General features: G+C 37.1%; 2 protein-coding genes across 2 annotated transcripts; one reads left to right on the forward strand and one right to left on the reverse strand.

Moving 5' to 3' along the window:
* Positions 1-11,123: 11,123 nt before the first annotated feature.
* LOC121737473 (beta-hexosaminidase subunit beta-like) lies at positions 11,124-17,529 on the reverse strand. Its single transcript, XM_042129152.1, has 10 exons — positions 17,261-17,529; positions 16,641-16,839; positions 14,418-14,527; positions 13,911-14,119; positions 13,699-13,811; positions 13,290-13,491; positions 12,892-13,018; positions 12,546-12,629; positions 12,079-12,281; positions 11,124-11,322 (listed from the first exon to the last, which is right to left on the reverse strand). The coding sequence occupies exons 1-10, from the start codon at positions 17,432-17,434 to the stop codon at positions 11,145-11,147; spliced, it is 1,599 nt and encodes a 532-aa protein (XP_041985086.1). The 5' UTR covers positions 17,435-17,529; the 3' UTR covers positions 11,124-11,144.
* Positions 17,530-20,980: 3,451 nt separating this feature from the next.
* On the forward strand, positions 20,981-21,868 carry LOC121737481 (ER membrane protein complex subunit 7). The gene has a single exon (XM_042129165.1). It carries the CDS (start codon positions 21,127-21,129, stop codon positions 21,796-21,798), a length of 672 nt encoding a protein of 223 aa, XP_041985099.1. The 5' UTR covers positions 20,981-21,126; the 3' UTR covers positions 21,799-21,868.
* The last annotated feature ends 4,974 nt before the right edge of the window (positions 21,869-26,842 follow it).

Raw genomic sequence — 26,842 nt, forward strand, 5'->3', positions numbered from 1 at the left:
ACAACAAGTACTTTAATAATATTGATATTTTTGCCCTATCTGATGGTAAAAAATTTAAAAAACAAGTCATGGAAACTTTGATAAAAATAACGTCTGAATATGAACTCTAACTTATTTATTAACAATTTTGTTTTATTTTGCATTGTGGTTTTAATTTTTATAATTAGTTACTTAATTATTATTTTTTTTTAATTTCTATAATGTAGATTCTAATCCTCTGTTATACTCTTTTTAACTTTACGTTGTAAAATATGTCCTTTGTATTAATTATTTTTAATAACTCTAATTTCTTTTCATTCTTTAATAATATGCTATTGCTGTTTTGTATCTAGTCTTACTGTCATATATTTTTATCCATTTTATACGCTGTACTTTCCGTTTTTAATCTGTGAACAATGGTGTGGGTTATGTGTTTACCACTTCTATTATATATAATTGTATTAACTAAGTTCTAACATGTAACTGTTTATTGTTCCTAATAAAGAAAATGAAAAAATGAAAAATGTATTAAAAAGGCACATTATGAGACAAATCTTAAATTTTTTTTAAAGTACTTACGTACTTACTCAACCTAATGCAAAATTATTTTATTTATAAATATATAATTATTTAATAATAAGTTATTTACTTATTGCAGAACATATTACATATTAAAACCTGAAGAATTACCTCCTCAAAATAAAATCAGTAAAAATGTTTTTTTTTCCTAATAATTTTTACAGTTACTTATAAGTCACAACTTAGAATTTTTGTATTTACATATGATAATAGTAATAACAAACAAAACAATATTTTAGAATACTTTTCCCTTGAATAAGACCAAAAACATTAACACTTAATCTAATATGGCACATTATGAGATCATTCTTTAAATCATTCTTATTTCAATTAGAGTAACCTTTATCGCAACATATAAAACAGTTTATAATTTAATCTATGTTTGACATTTGTGAAGATTCTGGTTAAAAAAACTCCTTCTCGTCTCTGGCATCAGAGGCAACAATAATTGTCAATTCTGACATTATTATCTTTTCGATCTTTTGTTATACTTACCTCTGAACGACGCCTCCGTGATCCAGTTCATTTTATTTCCAAATTTCATTTCAATTCAGAAACATGTTATTTCCAAATTTGGTTAGGACAATGCAGGCAGGTGAATGATCACCTGATTGTCTGACAATTAAGATGATCCATGCGTCGGATGGGCATGTAAAAAGTCGGTCCTGCGCCTGATCTCTCGCCAGTCGTCCATCCCACTAGGTTATGAGAGTAAAGGAATAGAGAGTGCTCTTGTGTACTGCGCACACACTTGGGCACTATAAAATTACTCCGCGTAACTGGCCTGGTTTCAATGAAACCGGCCACCGAAACTGGTGTGTGAGTTATTATTATTATACCTCTGAATACAGTCATTTTATTTTTAATATCTGTATTTTTTTTTGTATAATTTTCATTTGTAAGAAATCTAATTCTCTCCAATCAGCTGCATGTTTTTCTTTGATTTTCAATAAAAATTGTCCCCTTTCAGCCTTGACTGCCAAAATATTTTTTAAGTATATTCATGGTTGTGCGTTTCTAATTTTGTACTGAGACAATAGGTCTTGATAAAAGTAAAAATCTGATGTAGTCATCACTTTTACCATGTTTTTCTTCAAATTTGACAATTTTACAGCATCCACAAGTATATAGTAGTATTATACATTTAGTAAGCTAAACATTTTAAGTAATAAGTTTCCTTATGATAACTGCAATTACTCTCTAACTTTTTGCGCTTATGACTAGTAAATGTGCCTAAAATTTATAAAACGTACTAGTCATAAGTGCAATAACTGGATTTATTGCGGTTATTTTATGTAATATTACAAAATATCAAAGCTATTCAAGTCATAACTCAAGATATTTCGGTTATGATTAGCTACTTGCAAATCGTAGCATTAGATATTGCAGTTATGATAAACAACAGAACCGAAACTACTGAAGATACAAAAAAGACGTCTAAGGCGAAAACATAGAGCTCGTTTTCCTGATTACGGATATGGTCTTAAGTCAATTTGCCCAAAAACTCGACTTATTGCACTCTTCGTTATGAGGGCAGGCTCACTCGTGCTAAGCACTAAGCAGTCATCATCATCAGTATTATCGTAAAAGTCAAATTTAGTTTTATAAGTATTAAGTTTACTAATATTATAAATAGAGAAGTACGTGTCTATCTGTCTACATCTTCACGCCGAAACAGCTGAATCAATTTTGCTGGGTATCTAGAGATACCTTCTTTGAGTCCCGGAAAACGACATAGGATACTTTTTATCTCGGAAAAATGTACGGTTCTTTCGCGATAAACCAATTATGGCGCAACGGAGTTGCGGGCATCATGCCGGTAACCGGTTAATAATAATAATATTAGATATGTACCTACCTACTCGATAAATTGACCAAGTTAAAGGGCAGAGGGCCAATTCAATGTGGGTGGCGAAAAGGGGGCGAGGGGTCAGAGACCGTGGTTGCCATTTGCAAATTAATGATTTTCATTAACTAAATGCTCGGTATACCTAGATGTGATAAGAGTGTTTGTATGTCTGTTTGTCACTTCCACTAAAGTGAACAGATTTTAATGACATTAAGTATGGCTGGTGTAGTGTATTGATAAATAAAGATGGACAGTTGGACACGCCTACCACTGGTGGGGCTGGGAAGGGATGGTCATCAGACGTGAGAGCTGTCGCTCACTTCTTCACCAGCCGTCTGTGTTTAATTCACTCGCCCAGCCAATGTACTGTATACTACATACTGTAAAAACATTATAGACCGGGAAATGGTGACACAAAATTCTTGGTCATTTGTACCATTATGGCGGTTCTTCAGGGGTCTAATTACGTAAAGGCAAATAGAAAAATGATGGTCATAGCGCTCGCACTGGCGGCCCAAACGCGTGGGCGTTATGCCGGCACTCGACATATGCCGGCTCTTGATATAGGCGAACGCGTTGGCCAACGCGTCTGCAGACGCGTTGGCAGTGCGCTTGCAACGGTGTTTGTGAGTAATCCACACATAGGAAGGTCGTTCAGTATGCTTTGGATCGCGCCAATGTGCGGACGGATTCAAAATGGATGTTTAGTCGCTAACAGCTGCAGCTGTTTATTTATTCACAGCTTATAATTACTTTGTAAATGTGGACAAGAAAAAGTTTTTAAAGAGTATTCTGGAAATAAATAAATAAAAGGCGAGAAAACGTAACAAACAAAGAAATAAACTCACTTTTACATAATATTTTATAATATTAAAATAATATAAGTAATTATTTTATTACCTACTTATTATTTATTAAATTATTACATACAAAAATTATTACATATTATAATAATTATCATAATTATAACTCCGGGCAAACTGATCGCGCGGCCTATGTGTGGATGGAGCGCGAAGCTTGCGACAAATGTCCTTTGATCTTTTGCCGACATTTCCGACCCGCGCGGCAAGCTCGCAGATGCGTCGGCCAACGTCTAAATACCTACGGCCAACGCGCGAACGCCCGTTCTACACATTGGGCCAACGCGTCTGCAGACGCGTTGGCCAACGCGTTCGCCTATGTCGAGAGCCGCCATTAGGAGCGGGCTGTCAAATTTTGCTGTGTTTTCTAATAAGTATGACGATCCCGGAAGACGATTGACTTAAATGAAATTAAGATTTATTTAATCATTGTATATTCATCTGATATTCTGTAAAAGGAAAACATGATTCACGTCTTATTTTGACTCGATAGTCATATTTGTCGAAATTATGAATCTTTCTGGGCTTTTCAACAAATATCTGTTACACTTATTGAGTTACTATACTTAATTAAATAACTTGCACTACTACAATCACACACTTTATAAAATAATGGTAAAAGGAAATATTAGTATTGCATTTAGTTTTTAAGTAATCATAAAAAAACAGTTTTGGGACTTACAACAAAACGATTTGTGCAATACTGGTACAAATCGTTAGACGAAAAGAAAAAAAACACTCCTTTGCAGTGGTATGGCCACAGATTAAGGATATAGTATTATACCTTCATGGGTATGGCAGCCATTGGGAACTATCGGAAAAGTATGGCAAGGTGATTTTCGTGAATGGCTACTTGGCGATGATTAGGCAAAAATTAGTCTGGTACAGTTGAATTATTTAATTGGTTAATTGGTTCGGTGGCACAGGCGCGGTCCGAAGGGCGGCGGCGTCACAGGGGACATGACCGCCCCCCAAAATCTAAGGTCAAATTGAAAAATCACAAAATCTTGCCAAATAATAAAAGGATGGTTACCCTATAATTGCAATGTATAATAGCGATAATTTTTTAGTGTTATAGTGTCTAGTGAGTGACCCCCTCCAAAACTTTAGGCTGCGACCGCGCCCACCTGCCCCTACCTGGGTACGCCCATGACGTGTGTTATCATCGGTCAGTTAAGGTTTGGTTTAACTATTAAAATATAAAACATACAAAAATAAAAAAATATCCACAGCCGAATATATAACCTCCTCGTTTTTTGGAAGTCGGTTAAAAACTGTCTCAAAGATCCACGCAGAAAAACGGCGCGAGCCCTCACAACTCACAGGCTTGGTTTTTAGCTAGTATATTTTAATTAGCTCTAGGTATTTAATATTTTACATATTAAATTTTCATCATTATTCATTTTAGCGCAGAATTTTAATTTAAACGCTGTGAATTTTTTGCAAAGCTATACTGCATTCCGGTGAGTATAGTCTTAACACGTCAAATGCCGAGGGTAAAAATTTATAATAAAATGCTCAACACTTACATCCTACTATCCTATCCTACTTCCTACTAATATCCTACTAATATTATATCATATCAAATCAAATCATTTAATTCAGGCATCAGAGGCCCATATAACAAATACCTTAAATCTAACATACATATAATTATATAATAAATACCTTAAAACTAACATACATATTTTATACATATATACTTAAAACTAACACTGTCACATTTTGCCGGCGACGTGACTCGCTTCGTTCCGGAGTCTCCCCCGGAACCTCCGATAGACTACATCCATCGGCCAGAACTCCGGCGCCTCGAAAGTCGACAGAAGATTCGTCGGTACTCTCACCACAAAGGAACTAAAGTTAACCTTGTGGCGAGACTGCAGACGCTCGACCCTCAGGCGCAGTGTCGTCTTCTTCTGGATGTAGTCTACGAACGATTATGAAGGCGAAAGTTTGTTTGGATGTATGGATGTGTGGATGTATGGATGTTTGTTACTCTTTCACGCAAAAACTACTGAACGGATTTTAATGAATCCTACTAATATTATAAAGGCGAAAGTTTGTTTGGATGTATGGATGTGTGGATGTATGGATGTTTGTTACTCTTTCACGCAAAAACTACTGAACGGATTTTAATGAAACTTTACAATAATATAGCTTATACATCAGTATAGGCTACAATTATTTTAACCGACTTTCAAAATGGGGGAGGTGCTATGTTCGTTTTCTTATATTCAACGATTATTCCGCCGTTTCTTAACCAATTTTCAAATTTTTTCTTTTGGTATATAGGGTATCATCCCAATTTGGTATTATATTCACAAAAGTGGTGATCTGATGAAGGATACATAAGGAATCGAGGGAACTCCTCAAAACTTATAGGGAAACATGTGGTGACTTCGGTTTCGTGAGAAGTATTCTAAGCATATGCTACCAACAAGTAAGATTTTGCACCGAGATATGCCTGGCATACCGTGGTTCGAAAGGTGCTGAGAGAGCTCCTGATTCTTTATAGATACAAGTTTGGGAGTTTCGGCGTTGTTTTAAGAACAGAAAGCATACGCTACTATGCAAATTACATTCATCATCATCATCATCATCATCATCATCATCATCATCACTACCATATTATACCTACCATTTCATAGTCTTTTAGATCGAGACTCGAGTTTGTCAAGCGATAATTAAAAAAAATCTATACCTACCTAATATTATAAGCCTGAAGAGTATGTTTGCTTGAACGCGTCAATCTCAGGAACTACAGGTCCGATTTAAAAACTTATCTCAGTGTTAGATAGATCATTTATCGAGTAAGACTATAGGCTATATTATATTATCACGCTAAGACTAATACGACCGAAGAAACTCAGGAAAATGTGGGAAAAACGGGGGAAATATTTTTATGGGAAAATGTACGGTTTCTGTAAAATTCCTAATTTACGCGGGCGAAGCCGCGCGGGACATCTAGTTTTTTATTTATTTATTTATTCAAAAAGGACACCTGCGGTACATGTATTAGACAATTACTGCTACAAATTATAACTATACAATCCTGATACATGCACTTTTATAGGTGACACAACACTGACAAAGAATACAAGTTAATCATAATATTAATTAAGCTAAGGTAAGTACATAATAAAATTAATCAAATTAATATAACTACTGCCAAAACAATTAATAATAGAAAATAACATTTCATTGATTATTAATATTATACAAAAAATAAAAATAAAATAGGAAACAAAATATAAATAACAACATTAAATCAATCATAATAATTAATAAGTAATGACAATGGATAACAAAGTGCATTAGATAAACCTAATGTGTGTTTTAAGTATCTAAAATAATTTTATAAAATCCCATTAGTTTGTTTCTGAACTGAGTATAGGTCATACCGAATATGTCTTTAATGTCGTTGACATTAGAGCAAACATAACTATACAGTTTGCAAATTCGAGGCACTGGAGCTTGCAAGCCTAAATTGGTTTTAGAAGTTGGGCCGCACAGAATCTTAGTCATTGGCTTCCGAGGGAGGTTGTATGGTACTACAAGTGAGAAGAGATTTAGTAAGTCGCAGCAAGAGGTAAGGCCATTCACTATTTTGTACAGTAGAAGCAGGTCATGTATCGTTCGTCTTGTTCTTAAATTTGGCATTTTAAAAAAGTCTAGTCGTTGTTCATATGGAGACCTGTGAGAAATTCCCGAACTGCAAAATGCGAGGCGTCTGGTGAAGGACCTTTGGATAGATTCGATTCTCTGTGAATGAGTCACATATGTTGGGTTCCATATTGAGCTGGCATATTCGAGATGGCTGCGAACAAGGTGATTAAATAATAGAATTTTGGTTTTGTAATGAAAGCCGGATGAATTCCGGTTAATAAAGCCCATCATTCGAGCCGACTTTACAACAACGGACTCAATATGAGAAGTGTACTTTAATTTTGAATCCAAAATCACGCCCAGGTCACGCATCTCTTTCACCTCCGTGAGAATGGAGTTGTGAAGGGTGTAACTTGATGGAAGTGGACATTTTTTCCTAGTGAATTTAATGTGGTAGCATTTATTTGGATTTAGTATCATTTTGTTAGTTACACACCATTCATGGAGACTCTTAAGATCGTCTTGCAGGAGTGAAATGTCTAAGTAGGATCGCACTGTTTTGTATATCTTAAGGTCATCTGCAAATAGAGAACGTTTGCTGTGCTTAATGAAGTGACATATATCGTTTATGAAATGAGAAAAAAGAATTGGACCCAGGTGGGTTCCTTGAGGTACACCAGATTCCGCTTCATAAAGGTATGATTCATAACCTCCAACACAAACAAGCTGCGTCCTTCTCTCAAGATATGAGGAAAGCCAAGTGAGCAAGGAACCATGAATTCCGCAAGCCTCAAGTTTTTTCACCAAGCGCGTGTGGCTAACTTTGTCAAATGCGCTGGTAAAGTCAGTATAGACTGCATCGACTTGTTGGCCCTTATCAACCTCGTGCGACAGATACGATGTAAAAGTTAGAAGGTTTGTTTCGGTAGATCGCCCTTTTCGAAAACCATGTTGGGAGTCACTTAAGCTGGAATCTATGTGAAGAGTGATGTAAGGACATACAACCGATTCAAAAATCTTAGAAAAACAAGACAGAATTGATATCGGTCTGTAATTCGTGACGCTGCTTTCATCGCCTTTTTTGTGTATGGGGGTGATCCGAGCTCTTTTCCAAGCTGTAGGGAATTTTCCGGTTGATAAGGAACGGTTGAAAATTATAGTAAGGGGAAGGGCAAGGTTTCTGCAACACTTTTTAATTAAAATTGGAGGGAATCCGTCTGGTCCTGCGGATTTATTTGTGTCTAGACATTGAATCTTCCTGTGGACCTCAGAAACTGTGATAGTTATACTGCCGAGAAATTTTGTGGCATTTAAGGGGAGAGGATCAGGATCGTAAGAGTTATCCTTGGTATACACAGACGAGAAATGGGCGGCGAAGAGATTTGCGATTTCCGGCCCGGTACTGGCACAAGTCTGGTTAAGAAACATCTGAGATGGTATTGGTGAACGACCTTTTCTCTTATCTTTGATGAAACGCCAAAAATACTTGGGATTACAATGAATGCTTTGCTCTAATTTATGTTTGTAATCATTATAACATTTCTTGTGCAGCTTTTGAAAGCGATTCCTAATTATGTCGTACTCTATTTTATCCCTTGGATTTCTATATTTTGCGTAGTTCCGTCTAAGTTTGTTTTGTTCTGACTTGAGTCTAAGTAAGGACTTGTTAAACCAAGGAGGGTGGTGGTTGCTTACATATTTACATTTGGGCACGCAAGTATTGATTGCGAGTCGTAATGTGCTATTGAGAACATCTACCATAACATCGACATCACTAATTTGAGACAGTTTTTGTGGCAAGAAACTATTGTGAAGTTGGTCATTAAGTTGATCGTAATCTGCTTTGTAAAAGTTGGGGACGTCGTTTCTGGTTTTAGGTTTAAGGCCACCTTTAGTATCTACAAGTGGTAACGTGACTAGCAAATTGGGGTGCTTAGGGTCTAATCTACTGATGAGATGCAAGGGCTGAGACACCTTCGACTCTATAATCGTACTAAAGATTAGGTCTAGTAATTTATTATCGCTGTTAAGAATGTTATTGAATTGAAACAAATTATTTTCGAAAGTAAAATTTGATAGGGTGTTTTCAAGGGCGTTAGTGCAGCCGTTAGGTAGCAGATAATTATAACCATCTAACTCCGTCCATGATATAGAGCCTAGGTTAAAATCGCCTATTAAAACCATATCATCAACAAGACTCGCTACGTAACTAACATTGTTTAAAAATTTACACAAAGTAGCCATCTGGACGGGCGGAGGGAGATAAATTGCGCAGAGAGCAATTTTTTTAATTTTGTTATTGAAATTTATACTTATAATTATCCAGAGGTCTTCACAGTCTGTTTCCCAATTATTTATGCGGGTGGAGCACAATTCACGAGAAACTGCAACCATAACTCCCCCACCGTCCATTTTACAACTTGCAGTCGAGCAACGATCTCTTCTGTATATCTGGTATTTATTAGTGTCGATAAACTCATTACTACTTATATTAGGGTTGAGCCAGGTCTCAGTAAAAACTATAATTTTGTGACTAGTTTGCGATATGTTGAGGTAAACCTCATTCGTTTTGGTCCTAATTCCCCTGACATTTTGGTAATAAATGTCCATAATCAAGTAAGTATATCGTAAAAAAACATTGACATCATTGAATACGATAAATTAAACCTAAGAAATATTATTTAAGCATGCAAAGTTGCGTATAAGTCTAGCTTGGCTGTGCTCGTCTTTACGCATGTAAATTCGCCCACCGCGCACCCATACGAATTTGTATGTTAGTTCCTTAGCTTTCTTGCGTGTGGCTGCGTGGAGTGATTTGTTGGACGGAGAAAGATGCTATGTTACAAACACAGGGGTGCTGGGCCCGTCGAATCCAAGGTGGGAGGTGTTTAACTTGTTTTTGGGGTCCTTTTTGTTATGCGTGGTGATGGCAGCCAAGATGGCGTCTCTATGGCGGGTGCTTTGAAGCTTAACGATGACGCTTCGGGGTCTTGTACTATCGCGGTTCAACTTGGCAACTCGGGTGATGTTCATGACGTCGGTTTCTCGTAGTTGGTAGTTTGTGGCTTTCGTCAGTTGGGAGAAGATGTTTATGAGGTTTTCAGATTTACATTCCGGTATTCCATTAATTTCGATGTTGCTCTCTCGCATATTTTGTTCCAGGTTACATAGTCTGTCAGACAATTCGTTTACTGTTGATTTCAACTTGTCATTATCCGATTGAAGTGATTTAATAACAGCAGTTTTGTGTTCTAATTCCTTCTTAAAGTTTTCGAAACAATCATTAAAAAAGGTTAGAGAATCTTGAAAGGTTGATATTTGTTGGCTGATGTTAGTTAATTCTTTAGTCACTAGGTCCTTGATTGTAGATTGTAGTGACTTGCCAAGTTCTTGTCTTAGTATATCCCGCAGACGGTCTTCGGTGACGTATGGAGTAGTAACAATGGTTGATGTTTTAGCACGTACTGTGACGTTATTTGGGTGATCTTCGTCGCTTCCGCTGTGGTTTATAGTCTGTCGTATAGGGGTATTCGAGTTGTCACCACATTTGCGTTGTGTTATTAAACATTTTGGACATTTCCAGTTTCGTCTATGATCAGCAGTCATTGACCGATATTCTTTTATAGGAACGTTGGCACATTCTAAGTCGTATGCTTGATCGCATTTTGGGCATTTTAAATATTCGCGGCTTTTTATATCGATGAGGCAGCCTGAACATTTCTTGGAGGACATAATATTGTCGATTAAATATTAGCTGACTGTCGAATTTAAAGTTGAAAAAAGTCGCGGCGCATGCAGGATACGAACCCTGGCTCCCGCGGGTGCAACTGCAGTCCGCTACCAATTTGCCAGTCAGACGATGACGTCGAACTAGAAATAGTTCTATATAATACTTGTGACGTTTTCGTAGAATCAATAGACTTTACATTCGGTCATAGACCTCTGATTTGGATGAGCACTTATTCCACTCTACCTTCAAAAAAATTTGTGTTGGTGATATTCACAGATTTTACTTGCAGTTGTATTCACTTAATCGCTTACTTCCTTTCTTGAAAACAATATTGTACAATAATTATGCGTTAAATATTCAATTAAACTGGAGCACTATTTAGAAAGTGAGTTTAACTATTTTATTTGCGCTAATGATCACGGAGCTGATCTTACTTGTGACTTATTGGACGGTAGGTAGGTAGGTTTTTTATACTTTACTTAAAAGTAAAAAACAATTTTAACACGTCAAATGCGGTAGGTAAAAAAAACACATTATTTAATCATGCGACGCAAAATCCGGGCGCGGAGGGGGGCTGCGCGTCGATCCCCTGCCGGATCATCCGGCACGTGTGCTCCTCCAGCCGGTTGTATACCGCCAGGGGGATCTGGTACCAACTGGTACCTTCCTCACCGGAGCTCCACAGCCGCTCTGCAACTGCGCTCGCACGTGGCCATACCCTGGATACAAAGTACCAATGTATGGGTTCCATGTATATAGTTCACTGTGAAAGTAGCAGCGCTGACTTTTTTTTCACCTTTGTACTTATGGGAAAATTCATGACGCTCGGGCGCTTGCCCATACAAATCACAATCAAAAAAACTTTTACAGTGATCTCTATATAAAGGACACATACACACCCTCTTCATCACTTAGTTTTGCTATACCTTTTATTTATATTGTGCTTGGATCAATATTTAACTAGACATAAAATATATTTATTTTATGTCAATAATAACTTACTAACTCACACTAATATATCATTAAAAAAACAACGGTATGCACTCCAGGAGTGCCGGTAGAAGCTAAAAAGAAACAACAAAAGTAGCATTTTTGCCGCGGAGTAAAAAGAGAGGAGGTATCACTTCCTCACCTACGCAAGAGGTCTACTCTCTCTTCGTCTTATGAATTTTCGACGGTCACATGTCTCGCGTTCTGAAGCGAGTTAAGCATTTGTGACACATAAAAAAAAATGAAAGTGAACAACACCCCCAAAAGTTTTCTTTTAATAAAATCGCAAGTAAATCTGAGCCTGTAGCCAAGATGTTTTCTTTATCGCTATTTTATAGAATCGCTGACCAAAGAACGAGAGACGAATCGAAAGTCAACTTGATATTAACGAACGCTTATGTCAATTGAATACATCTTGATCGGCGATTCTAAAAGAAGCGACAAAGAAAAAGTCTTGGCTAAAAGGCCTGCATTTAACACGTTACCTGTTTATGACGTTCCGATCGTCGACCATCTCGCCCCACATGCACGCCTCGCCGCCGACGACGCCGGCCGCGAGCGTGCGGTTGCCGGTCGCGTTCACCACCATCGCGCGCGGGTCCGCCTGATACATGTACTGCCAGTTCTTGTCCAGGTGGTCCAGGTACCACGACGACGAGAACAACACCTGGTGACCGCTGTTTAACACCTGTGGAGAGTATAATATTATTACGTATTTTTATGTTTAGCTAAATTAAGTTACCTGAAGCTGATGTATTTTATGGAGTTAAAATAGCCACAGCTGTTAATCAACTGTTAATGCTGAACCAGCTTAAATGTATTTAATAACTTAAGCAGTTACTAGTATCTGCTATGTTTTCACTAAAATCGGCTATAGTAACTGCATGTAAGATAAACATAGATTTAAATAAATATTTTTTGCATAATATTAGATTAATGGATGACACCTTACCCTGACCATTTCCATCACCCATGAGTTCTTCCAAACTTGTATCAGAGTGTCCTTAGCCAGCGAGACGCCTTCGTCAAATACTTCCTAAAACAAAGCATATACATCATGTTCTTTGATGTTCAGTTCTGTCATACAGTTGGATTTTAGATATGCCTCTTGTGACTTGTCTCAATTTCCATTACTATGTAAGAAGCCTTCATCTTTATGCAATAGTCGTAATAAACTCTAAATTTTCCCTAGGCCTGTAGTAAGCTCACTCAGATAATACAATTTAAGCGTTTACCATCCCTGTAAGGCCGTGACTCGCTCGTGACAAAGCTTGACGCTTCCACAAAATTATCATTACCTGCCACACGATGACCTTGGAGCCATTCTTGAGCAGCGGTATGGCGGTCCTCATGAACAACGCGTGTAGTTCCGTCACTGTCAGATTGTGGTTTCGCATATACTGCCGCAGAGAGGGGTTTGACGCCCTGCAATATTTAAACGTAATAAAGATTTTGGAACTCAAGGTTTTGAAGTTGCTTTTCGATCAAGATCGTCTCATGGTAATTTGGCAGGCAAAACACATTCGTTATATTTCGTCAATTCAGTGTTCCGGAGGCCCAAATTTACCTAGTAGGACTTTTTAAAGCCTACAAACTAATTTAAATTGCTCTTGTATATCTACGCTAATCTACCTAGAGCGTGTTTGATTGTATTATTTTATGAAACATTATTGAAGCCGTACAAACGTAAAATTACCAGCACTCCAAAAGAACCTCGTCACCTCCAATGTGGAAGTATTGATCGGGAAACCAAGCCTGGACCTCCTCGAAGAGATCCCGGAGTAGTTTGTAAGTAAAATTCTTGGTGGGATCCATCGGGCCCAACCCTATTAGCTGGTTGTTCTCGTAGCACTCCGTAAGAATGTTCGGATACGCGTTACCCCAGGAGCGTGTGTGGCCTAAAAGTTAGTACAAAATTAATTATTATTCGTTATTTTATTGCGCAAATATTCAAGTATTTTGAAATATTGCGTTGTACATTTCGAGTGTAAAATATATATAATCGCTGCATAAGTTGCAAGCAATGCTTTAGTGAAATTGCAATATTATGTTGCAGCTTTTATTTGCGTTCGACTTAAAGTAAGAAAGAAAGAAATATGACTTACCGGGCACATCAAACTCTGGCACGACGCGTATTCCACGATCGCGCGCGTATTCTACTATCCTTTGTATATCCTCCTTGGTGTACACCATGGAGGAAGCGTAAGCACCTTTCTCACTGGAATTGCAAATTTTAGCTTACATATTACTTATTTAAAAAAGTATTTACAAAAAATAAAACAGTAGTATGAGAAGAATAGACGCGTATATCTTTTACCTAAGCTCCGGAAACTTTTCGCTCTGGTACGGGAAGCTCTGGTCGTCAACTATGTGCCAATGCAAGACATTCATTTTGTTCATAGCCATAGCATCGATAGTGCGCGCGATGTTGGTGACGGTGATGTAGTGGCGAGATGTATCCAGCAGCAACCCTCGATGTTGGTAGCTAGGGAAATCGCTGATCTGAGTTTTGTTTATCAATATCTCCTGAAAATATAAACCAAGTATATAGTTAGAAAATAGCTTGTAAATCAATTTGGGTATCCCTTGTATTCAATTAATATACCTAATCAATTTAAAAAAATATAATTACGGTACTATAGTAATAATCGGTTGTCATAATTTATTGTTACATATATAGTAAGATTATCAGAAGAATTTAGTCGGGTTCTTTCTCAGCCGATAGATTACTTCACACTTGACATAACTCGACCAAATAACGTAGGTCCGCCATCAGCATATATTATATCAATTTTTTGCTTGTACGTACATACTTCTTACTTACATTACGATCATCAGACACGTAGAACAGCTGTGAGACAGTTTCCAGACCTCTGATGATGCCCCACAATGATCGACTCTTCAGAATCGAGGTATTGGATACATTCAGTTCATCTGAAATATAAAATAATATTTATTTACAACATTTGCTGACGCAATTTAAACCTTCTTACTATAGTATAGAGACTAGACTGCAAAAAAGGGTAATTTTGCTTGTCTCTATATACGCCTAAACTTATATAATATAAGTGTAAGTTTTATAAAAGTTAATAGTAACATAATATTATGCTGTATGTTTTGAATAACCAGGTTATTGTTTTTGATTTGCAAAACACTATTACGATGGTTCAAAACTTTGTTTGTTGCCCGGTGATTAGGTTCGCGGCGGACATAACATCGTCTTCGGCATGTGGCCACTGGCCATGGCCCATGAGTATTGGCTAGTCGGCCTGCGGCATTGAACGGGTTAATAGGGTAATCCAAGCAGGTGAAATTTTTATCACAGCATGTATTTTATGAACTTAGAGCACTGTTTATTTACACCTACAAGGAAAAAAACTAAAGCGTTGTGTTTAGTTATTGCATACAATAACTAAATATATTGTTAGCACTTTACCTCCGATATCTTAATCGTTATTATCGCAGGTCATTATAGTTATTGTTAATGTTTGTTCAAATACTTTACCAACAATGGTGTCACCTTATCTAAAGTATTTTAACGCTTAACGCTTGGGCACGTTTAATACTTTACTAAAAAATTAATTTAGCCCTTACGTTTGATTTATAACTCTCTTATCACTCGAATTTGAATAATTTTAACGGTTACTTGATAAGAAAGTCTAATTTATATTCCTACACTACATAGCTAATGCTTGAGAAAATATAAAAGTTCTTCTAAAAAGAGATATCAAGTTTCATCCATGTCAACGTATAGGGAGACAAAAGCATTTATTGCTTTTTATGGTTCCGTACCCAAAGGTTAAAAACGGGAATTATATAAAGTGTCCGACAGCAAAGTCAAGCATGAAAAAAAAATTAATCAGGCAAGTGCGAGTCGGACTCGCGCACAAGGGGTTCCGTACCGGTATAGAGAAAAAAATAGACCAAAAATGTATAGCAGCATATTTGAATAGCAGGCCCCCTACATTTTTATTGTGTTTTAATTTTATTATTAAAGAACACGTATAATTAAAGATTATATGAAAATATTAAGTGTATACCTATTGGAATTATTGATATCAAGAGAAATAGGCCAAAAAATCACGTTTGTTGTATGGGTGGCTTCTATACAACCCTTAAATATTCATTTATTTGGTATTATAAAATAAGTTAAAGGAAGTTTTGTAAAGGTTGTAAAGGTGCGGGAGGTGTCTGAACTCCGACACCGCATCCAACACCGCAACCCGCGCGGCCCCTTGAAACAAAAATCTATTTCTGCTCGCACAGGCCATTCAGGCAGGCAACTGTCACTCACCCCGAGTCCCCCCCCACGGGGTGAGTGACAGTTGAAGACGTGCGTTGATGAATACCATAACTAACAGTAAAAAACGTTATTTATCCGACGCGTTCGATTAACGCCCACGCGTTTGGGCCGCCGGAGCGAGAACTATGACCATCATTTTCCTTTTTGCCTTTACGTAATTAGACCCCTGAAGAACCGCCATACTGGTACAAATGACTAAGAATTTTGTGTCACCATCTCCCGGTATATTACCTATCGCGAACCTATCTAATCTTATATCTTTAAACGAGCAATTCTTGTATATATATAAATTGGAATCTCGGAGTTTCGGGGGCGATAAATTGATCTAGCTAGGAATCATTTTTAGAAAATGTCATTTTATTCGTGTTTTATCGAATACCGAGCAAAGCTCGGTCAAATAGCTAGTACATATATTAATATGTAATAGGTAATTATTAATATATTCTATTTGAAATAGGCTTTTATTAAGTACATTTCCTATAAAATGGATCAAAAATAACGAATGTGTAAAATTTATGAAAATCATGTTTTCCGACGTGGCGTTTAACGTGTTAACCTATCAAAAAATCTATTGTGTATGCAATACCTACGATGGAGGTATTAACGTGGCCGAATTACAGCTTTGTAGGTTCTATAGCTGGTATAGTCTCTCAGCAGTCAGCAAAACCGCGGACAGACAGACGGACAGACCGAAACTATAAGGGTTTCTTGTTGACTACGGAACCTTTAAAAAAGGGTACTTACAGCTCTCATCCATGCCAAAGTAAGGTAGTTGTTCGCATGGCGCCTCCAGCTTCACCTGCAGCACGTTTATGGTTCCGTGGTACTTCACATCGCGATGCGGGTGACTCCGCGTCAGCCCTGCCCGTCTGTGCTGGGTTCGCAGCACGTAGGAGTACCGGTCGATCGCGTTTGTGAGGGTTTCGCATGTTTCTTTTGTAACCTGAAGCCAATAAACTGGGTAAAATATTGTTTAGACGAATAATTCACATCAAAAAATATAATACTTATTCAGTCGTTGCCCGCTCGTTGGTAAGTTTAAGCTTCTTGGTAAGTTTATATAGAACCTCCTTTATAAAAGTCGGTTAAAAATAGTGACCGCCTTCTTATTGAAAGCCGGGTTTGAACCAGCAAACACACGGAGGTAAAACATAGAGCAAACACTACTTAATTACATTAGGTATGGTAAGTAATTAGAATTTAGAAATAAAGTTCTTTCAACGTAATTTAATCGATAATTTCGCCAAGAAGTTAAATAATTCCGCTGGTTTTTCATTTAAAATAGAATTACTCGTGTACTTTTATATTAAAAAGCATATTATATTTTTAACATTATTAAAAAAAAACACAAACATGCGACATACCTCAACTTTAAAATGTGAGGGGTGAAAAGAATAATAAATGTCCTCCTTGGTTTCGTGCTGTGGTTTCGGCCACACCTCCCCTTTCGTTGGGGGATACCTCGGTCCCGGATTGACTACATCATAGCCAGTGACGAGAATCATCCCACAACAAAATAAAATAATACGCGTAAACATTTTTTATCGTAGAGAACACTTGCTGCACAACTCTACACTACAACTAAAACGATATCGCGCAGGGACTTACATTTAAACGGCTTCCAAGAGATACCAATTATTGTAAAGTACAGTAAAATTATCATTTACAATTTCATTATTTATTAATGCAATATTCATATTATGCTAATATAAAAATTCCATTAATGTTTATGATAACCTCCCAACTTTGACCCAAGAAGATAGCTGGTGATTGACAATATTTATTTTTAACAGAGGAAAAACCTAATTGGCATTATGTTTGGGGATTACTCAAGGGTGAACTGAAGGTTTCGAACTCCAAGAACCTAGGTTTCTAACCTGGGGGTTATTTTACCACAAGGGTAAATCAGCATTTTCGGGGAGTGTCACGAAGAATATTATAATGTATACTTAGCTGATTCGTTACTAGGTTTAAATGCTTATGCCGTATTCGTGTTCGAAGGACACTTGTTTGCCCACCTAGTGGGTCAGCGTGAAGGTCAGTTTCTCCTCGCAAAGAAAACTTCGGCCGCACGCAGGTAGATAATTGATGGTTGAGCCCTGAGGGACGTTAAATATTATATATACAGCCACGTACTTGGGCAGAATATGCTACGGCTCACCGGTCTGGGCAGATAGGGCTACGATAGGCGCAGCCCGGCGTAAACTTTTACAAAGCCAACGTCTCGCATTGATATTCTTATGTAAGGCATATAGAACAGTCAGTACTGAAGCACTCCCTGTCCTTTCGGGTGTTTTGACAGATAATGTATGGGGCTTATGTCAAAATTATGAATTAATTACTGTTCCACTCTGAGGCCCGTATAAATAGTCAGTACTTAAGATCACGGAATATATAACACTATAGTGTTATATATTCCGTGCTTAAGATGCAACCCGGTCTCAAGACGCGATTCGGCTCAGTGATTGGTCCAGATTTTGACAGCCAATCAATCACAGAGCCTGAACCGTGTCTTGAGACCGAGATGCATCTTGAGTACTGACTATTTATACGGGCCTGAGTGCGGCAGAAAGTGTTGACTTGAGCCAACGCCAGTGAGTCTAGAGTCTGGCTAGCGAAAGATGAGACTGGCTTTTTATTCCAAAAATGATTATGGTAACACTGTCACTAACGTCATTGTCACCTATAGCATATTCTGTTGTTTATGTGTCAAAGTGAAAAATATTTCTATGGTTTACGTGATTTTCTAATTTAAACAAGACGAAAACTTTGAAAAGAGATTTGCGAAAACTGCTTTTTGCTATGATTAGTAAATACGAACAAAAAAGAAGTGAAAAGGATGCAATTTTAAACAAAAACAAGATTGTTTACATAAAATGTCCCAGTGCATTGATAAGTACAGGTAAAAGATTTTGATACTTTCAATTACAATTAATTAAAATAATTATTATTTACCATGTAATTGAATTTATTGTTTTGCAGGTAATATGGATGATGCAAAGTATTCAGCAAGTTATAATATCAAGCAAAAATAAATTAAGAGATATGTTTCAAGAAGAGTGTTTAAAGACAAAATCAGTTCCTTGATGAGATTTCTTCTTTGACCGGACCAATATAAATGATAATGTAATACCCCCCTTGGGTATTACATTATCATTTATATTGGATCATTTCTATGATCATATATAGGATCCAATATATATGATCATTTGATCATATGTACATATTACATTATCATATTTCATTGATCCTATTTTACGTCATATGTGGTTTCAATAGCCTAACGCTAACGCTAACGCTGACAGGTATTGACGTCAGGGTTACTAGATCTCAGAGAATTCGATTTGTCAAAAGACATCGTCATTTTTAATATGGCTTGTTTTTTGTTATTTCAGCAAGATTATCCAAGTATATAATTAGAAAAATAATTACATTACATTATTTGAAACATATTAACGAACAAGAAATTAAAAACTCTTTTTTATATTAAATAACTGGCAACACCTATTTCTATGACCATATTGGATCCAATCTGTCAGCAAATGTCAAAAATCTATGATCAAGGAAGAAATGAATCATATGTCTATATTACATTATCCAATATCATTGACTCAATGATCTCGGAATTCCAATATATATGATATTCTAATATCCCCCTAAGACCCTAACGTTACAAAAAAAACCTGAAAGCAACCTTGTTATTGAATCCTAACTTTATTTATGAACATGTTTTCAGATGTCAGTGTTTGTACCCAAATAAATAAAGGCGTGTTGTTACGGGAATTTGGCTGGGAGGTGTTATTAATGCATCCGCAACCTTCAGATTTCCACCTGCTTCGGTCGCTGCAGGATTCCTTAGGCAGTGTCAGGTTGACATCACAAGAGGACTGCCAAAACTACTTGCCGCAGTTTTTTCATCAGAAGCCCCAAATTTTTTATAGCAATAGGATCGTGTCCCTACTAATAAGATGGCAAAAAGTTGCTTTATAAAAAAACCTTTCGAATGTTTATAAAATGTGAAAAAAAAATCCGCAACCTTTGATTTTCTGTGTTGTTTTTTCATCTCCCCTTAATATTTGGTTTTTAATCAACTTGCAACGGGGGGTTATTAGTTTCAGGCATGTACTATCAGAGAAGTTGATTCCTATGCAAATCGGGGACCTAAGTAGTTTGGTTGCGTTACGTCAAACCCAGCTGACAGATCACAATTAACATTGAATTGACATATTCGACCAAATAACGTTGGTCTGTCAATTGCATAGGAACTTCCTCGATGGTACAAGTATGTATTAAATAAATATATTTGAGTATAATCAATACAATCTATGTGCTTGCGAGAATTTGTGCTCAAACACTTTTAATTGCATAATAATATAATATAGGAAATTATTTAACATTTAAATTAAATTATATTTAAACTTACAAACAGTAGGGATAGTAATTATTTAGTTTAGGAAAATGAAGATAATTGTTTGATTAAATTATATTTTGTAATATATTTCATGATGTACGGTAAGTATTAAAGAAGAAGTTTTAATACTCCGACAAAAACATGCAAGAGTTTTCGTCAAAAACAAAACATCATGAAATGTACATATTGCAAAATAAAATTTAAGTAAACAGCAATAAACTTATTTTTCTAGAAATGAGTTATCCAAACTAAAATATAATATTATTGTCATAAATAATCAAGTATCAAAACTATAATTCCGACTATAGACAAGGTTGCCATACGTAGATTTTTTTAATTTGCCGCCTTTTTCCAGTCTCATCTTTTGTTAGCCAGACTCTAGCAAAGGTAGGGCCTGTTTCATCATTTCCTGATAAGGCTATCCACCAATTAACTTGACAGTCTGACAAAAAAGTTGTGAATAGCCTATTAGGCACTTTATCAGAAAGTGGTGAAACAGGCCCTTAGTATACAAGATTGTAGAGTGACAGTAGAAGTTAGAACTTAGAACTAGCTGGCGTCGGTGTTGTACTTTACTATTTCTCTCTAAATAAAAAAAAACAAATGTCAAAATTTATTGTCACTTGTCAAGTTGTCAGATTTAATTGTCATTTGTCATTCTGACATTTTTCATTTTCATGAACCAAGATTACTGAGAAATACATGTTTTTAGGCTAATACAATCGTATTTTCTTGCTCGAAGACATTGTTTTGTCTCTTTATGAAGTGTAATAAATACATAAAAGTATAAATTTCCTAGTCAATCACATAAAACCTACAATGTATCGCATGTTGGTGGTTGGTGTTTGCCTCTGCATTGTTAACAAGGCACTGTGCAATGTCATCTCTGGGGAGGAGGAAACAGGAAGCGGACGGTACATGATCGAAGGAAGGGTGTACCCGCCAGAAGATCAGGAGTCCCTGACTTGGCAGATCGATACAAAGATACACGTGAATGGTGGCGAATACATTGGCTTTATAAAGGATGATGGATCGTTCGCCGTCCACAACGTGCCCTCGGGCTCCTACGTCGTGGAGGTCATCAACCCTGACTACATGTACGAGCCGATCCGCGTCGAAATAAACTCCAAGGGCAAGTTCAGAGCGCGCAAAGTCAACTACATTCTAACATCTCAGGTCATACAAGTGCCGTATCCTCTGAGAATGAAAGCGCTGTCGAGGTTCAGATACTTCCAAGTCCGGGAGCAGTGGAGGCTGACGGACTTCCTGTTCAACCCCATGGTGATCATGATGGTTCTGCCACTGCTATTCATCATGCTTCTGCCTAAGATGATGAATGATCCTGAAGCTAAGGAAGATCTGAAACAAATCACTAATATGGCCAAAATGTCGGAACTACCGGAAATGTCAGAAATGTTCACCTCCTGGTTCAACAAGCGTTCTCCGCCCAAGACGAGTGCTAAAACTAAGCAAATCAAGAAGCGACAGTAGATGTAGTTAATAAATTGTATAGTATTTATTTAAGTATGGTACCAAGTTAGTCAATAAAAGTGTGATTTAAATAAAGTTTTTTCTTATTACTTTTACCTTTTTTGTATAAGTATTTGGATTTAATTTTTTTGTTATTTCTGGCATTGGGCACAGTATCCTAAACCTAGTCTATATTGATAATACTTACCTGCATAAAAATTCGGTGCCTATGTCCCAAGCAAAAGGATCCTAAACAAAAGACCTAGTAAAATACCTGCCTAAAAACTCAGAAATTTGCATACATATGTACGGTACCTAAATTTTTATGAAAGTTTAACGTTGTTAGTGGCGGCCGAAAAGGAAGATCTTCCGACCGAGCGAGATAGCATACTCGGTCAGGCCGAAGCCCACTGACGTCATTTCAGACGATGTATATATCTTGCCGTTCTCCGAAACTTCGATAGCGCGATGCAGGAATGTTAGGCGAATTGTGGGTACCGCCACATCACTCCCCCCCGAAGACCTGTGGTATTCTTTCGATGCGCTTGTGTTGTCAGGTGTGGGCCGAAGCTACGCGTGCAATGACCAGGAGAGGGACCCCGTGCTCTGCTTGTTGACCGGTCGTTGTAGCCTATGGCTGCCCCGTTCAAGCCAGACACGGGTTCGACCGGCGCGGAAGCCTAACGCGGCTTATGGTCGAGGCGACCCGGTTATGCTTGATATGTCTGCTGACGTGGTGCGGAGGGGCGGGGAGTGTTGACGATGATTAATGTCCAGAAGGATGCGTGTTCTTGTCGGTGGTCACCAATTTAACGTTGTTCGTGGCGGCCGAAAAGGAAGATCTTCCGACCGAGCGAGATAGCATATTCGGTCAGGCCGAAGCCCACTGACGTCATTTCAGACGTTGTATATATCTTGCCGTTCTCCGAAACTTCGATAGCGCGATGCAGGAATGTTAGGCGAATTGTGGGTACCGCCACAAAAGTTTGACTAGAATTAGTGGTTTAGACCAGGGCTTCCCAAACTGTGCGACGCGACGCCCCAGGGCGTCGCATGTCAACACAACCAAATGCGCTCACTCGAGCGCTGGGCGCATTATGTCAATCATACATCCCGGGATTCCCAGTCTAAATCCCCGGTTTCAGAAACCATGCTCAGAAAAGTAAGCGCAGCCTTCACATTATGTTGTCTGGTACCTGTAACACAAGTCCTTCAGGTACTTAGCACGGGGCCAGACTGACGTGGTATGAAACATCCATAGATATTAGCCAGCCTTGCTGGCTTTAATATCTCTCATTAATATCTCTTTTAATTTTTATGCTTATGTTTTGGTCATTATTTCCTAATAAAAATATAAATATGCTAATAGTGTTTATATGATACCCTATGTAGGCTGGTTCTAAAATTAGAAAGTATTTTTGGGGGCTGGGTTGAGGGGCGTCGTAAAGAAATGGCAAAGTCCCAAGGGTGTCACAGCAGAAATAAGTTTGGGAAGCCCTGGTTTAGACTATAGCACTCATTACCTTTTTAACATAAGTCAGTTCATATCCAATCAATGTCAATCTAGTTAAAATAAAACCAGCACATTTTAAAATATTTTTATTATGAAATAAAGAGTTTATAAGGTTATACACCAAAAGTGTTTTTGTGTAACAAAATTAAAATAAAATTACAAATACACACATACATATAAAAAAATGAAAAATCAGTCATTTGGTAATTTGGACGGAAACTATTAAGTATCTGCTTCTACTACTATGAGATTCATACACACTATTCATGAAAAACCTCCATTTTGGAAGTAAAAATATACTGTTTAACACCGGACGGCGAATTTGTACAATTTCGTTCCACTTTTACATGCCAATATCTTTTGCATTAGTGAATATTTTATTTTAAATATACTTTATTATGGCCAATATAATCTTGTTATAAAATTAAAATAATTTGATATAATGAAATATGTATTGTCACAATAAGGCAAAATTGATAAGAATCTTAAAAGTTATAGCTAGTTCTACTTTCTAAAGTATCTTAGTATTTACATGTAATACAAAACTGATTGGACTACAATTAAGGTGGGACCACACTAGACGCAACTACGTTGCAGCGGAGCTACGCTACGGGACACGTGCCTTAATACTGGAGTACCGTGTCGTATTGTCTATTCCCTCGGTTATACGGATTCGCGACTACCATGGGAAAACCGTGTAGTTACGCCTAGGCGTAGTCTCACTTTTAACAATAAAGTATGTTATGAACACCATCAACCAATACTTTTTAGGCAATCACCGTTTTTCAAACATCTGTCATCTCCTTAGAAAATGGCGATTGCCGAAGACCATTAGCGATATGGTTTCACTGTTGCAACTTCTAACACATATGAACATAATATGGATGTTAAAAAAAAATTCATAAATTGTTGTAGTTATGATTTTGTAATACTGCATAAGCTTAGCTGAAATTTTAAGATTTAATTTTGGCAAGTCTGCATTGAATGCTATTAATATTTACTAGTTTATAGTAGGTCTTATATATTGAGATAAAAATGCTTACAGCACCAGTAAATGATCGGCAGATAAACAAGTGCTACTCTATTGAAAGTATGGGGTATCAAAATATATTAAATACTAGCACAACTAAATTAGGTACTAAGGGATAATTCAAACAATCATCCAGTAAAGAAAACAAAAACAATTTATCAATGTATGTCTTTGTGCAAAAAGCTGATACGGACAGACTTAAGTCATGAAATGTGTAAATCGTTAAAAAATCGGTTAAGTTCCTGATAAAGAGTTCCTGAGATTCAAGGCTTGATATAAAACAGTCTAATTAGTTATGATTAATGGATTCTTCTACATACTATGGACTTATCATAAATGTCTTTGTCAAGTGGCTATACTACACATTACTATTATATTCCTTATTAATAAAAAGTTCACACAAATGTCTGCTGTCTTTGCGTACTTAATACCATCGAACAAATTGATTCATAGGCAGTTGACGGACGTACGCGACGTCATTTCGTCGGATTACGTCAATTCAATGTTAGCTGCTATCTGTAAGAGCCAGTCCACACGGCGCGTTGCGTCAGCGTTGCGTCGACGCAGCGATGCCGTTGCGTTGTTTTACATACAATTAACCAAAGTGTTCACACGGTATGACGGACAGCAGCCCCCGAGACGAAGCGGGAGGGGGTGTTGACGTTAAGACTCCTTCGTAATAACGCTGCGATGGCGCAACGCAACGCGCCGTGTGGACTGGCTCTAAGATGGGTTTGACATAAGGCGACCAAATTACGTACGTCCCCACTCCGCCATCTACCTATGGATCAACTTGTCTGATAGTACATGAAGAGCAAAAACAGTAGATCTTGCATGATCTGTGTATATTTAAAAGAAAGGCGTAAGATTAAAATATACATACTATAAACAAAAAGTTTCAGATCAAGTGGAAAAAAACAATATAAATATATATGTAAACTATATGCAGACGGTGGTTTCTTAAAATTATTTTCAGTATCTAGTTGCCGACACCTCAAACGCTGCTTATAGTTACGACCTTAACGTCAGGTTGTCCTTGTCTTTACTCAGCATAATGACAAGGACAGCATGTTCCTTGAATGTTGAGAGCTTAGCTTGAGTTGTTAACCGCAATACTTCTAATACTACAATTTAATTGACAACTACTTTATCCATTTACTGGTAAAACAGTCCTTAAATTTTATTAGAAAAGCTTTTTACAGTACTAGACTTTGTCTTTGCTTTTCGCGTATAAATATATTTTTTTTGTATGAACTATGTATAATATTCTGATTTCATCCTTTCTTAATTTTTATTAACTATCAAGTTTTCGCTCTATAAATACAATTTGATTTGTATAAAATGAGTAAATATTTATCATACTTTTATAGTATAAAATTTTAAATTATTGCTTCTTGTTTTTTGATTGAAATTTATCTAATAAAATGGTGATAATGGCAACATACACGCATGTATAAAAATAATGTATACAATTTTATTTACACACACATTCATCCATAGCTGTATAAAATATAGCTGCCTATGCTGCATATTTGCTTAGACCTTTTGAGCTGCTCCATTGATTTAAATACAATTTTTTTAAACCAAAGTGTGATTGAAAAACTATGAAACGTATAATTCACTCCCTCACTATTAAAAATCCACACTATATTACAACTTCTGTATTTTATCCTTGTTAAAAAGGTCTTAATCAAACACAATTTTATAAGATACGCAGTAGGATTTTTTATATAAGCAATGGGCTAAATGTATAATACATTTGCACCCATGCAAAATGAGGATGTGTCACATGTAATGTTTAGTGTCAAAAGTAATTTGTACGTTTAAGCTTACTTTATATACACATTTGATATTAAGATGATAACATCTATAACACTCTTGGGGCCAAATCTACTGTCAAGATTGCAGTGTTTGTCCACAAAATTGGTGGTGTACCAAGGTATATTATAACAATTAACAAGTGAGCTACACCTTATGGCCTGAATTCACTTTGATTAGTGATAATGCAGGTGATTATTGCAGGTGATTAGTAATCAGGAGTAATGTGGACAGCGACTGATTAGTGCAAGTCCTTTAGTTTCTCCTATTCACTTATCACTCTCTCACTCAAAGTGAATATAGGCCCTTATAGCTGCAATAGAAACAAAAGTTCATTTAAAAAGTTGACATGATTGTGAGTGTCAGTAGTACACTTTGATGCTAATTTTGTCTATAGACGTTTCACGTCAAACGTAAAGCGTTAGGACTTTATCACACTGGCGATTAGCGATCGAAGTGAAAGCGACGCGACTGCGCAGCGTGCACGCCGCGATTGCGCGGCGTGCACGCAGCTTGCCTTCAGCGTTTTGGACACTCAGCAGCAAAATGGATTCTGACATCACTCCCTAGACGAGTCTACTATATATAATAATAATCTGTGTAGACGAGTGTACAAAATGGCGTCTACGCCACGCCGCGACGACGCTGCGCTGTCGCGACGTGCACGCCGCGCAATCGCGGCGTGTGCGCTGCGCAGTCGCGTC

Source organism: Aricia agestis, chromosome 20 (assembly GCF_905147365.1).
Source record: "Aricia agestis chromosome 20, ilAriAges1.1, whole genome shotgun sequence".
Taxonomy (NCBI): Eukaryota; Metazoa; Arthropoda; class Insecta; order Lepidoptera; family Lycaenidae; genus Aricia; species Aricia agestis.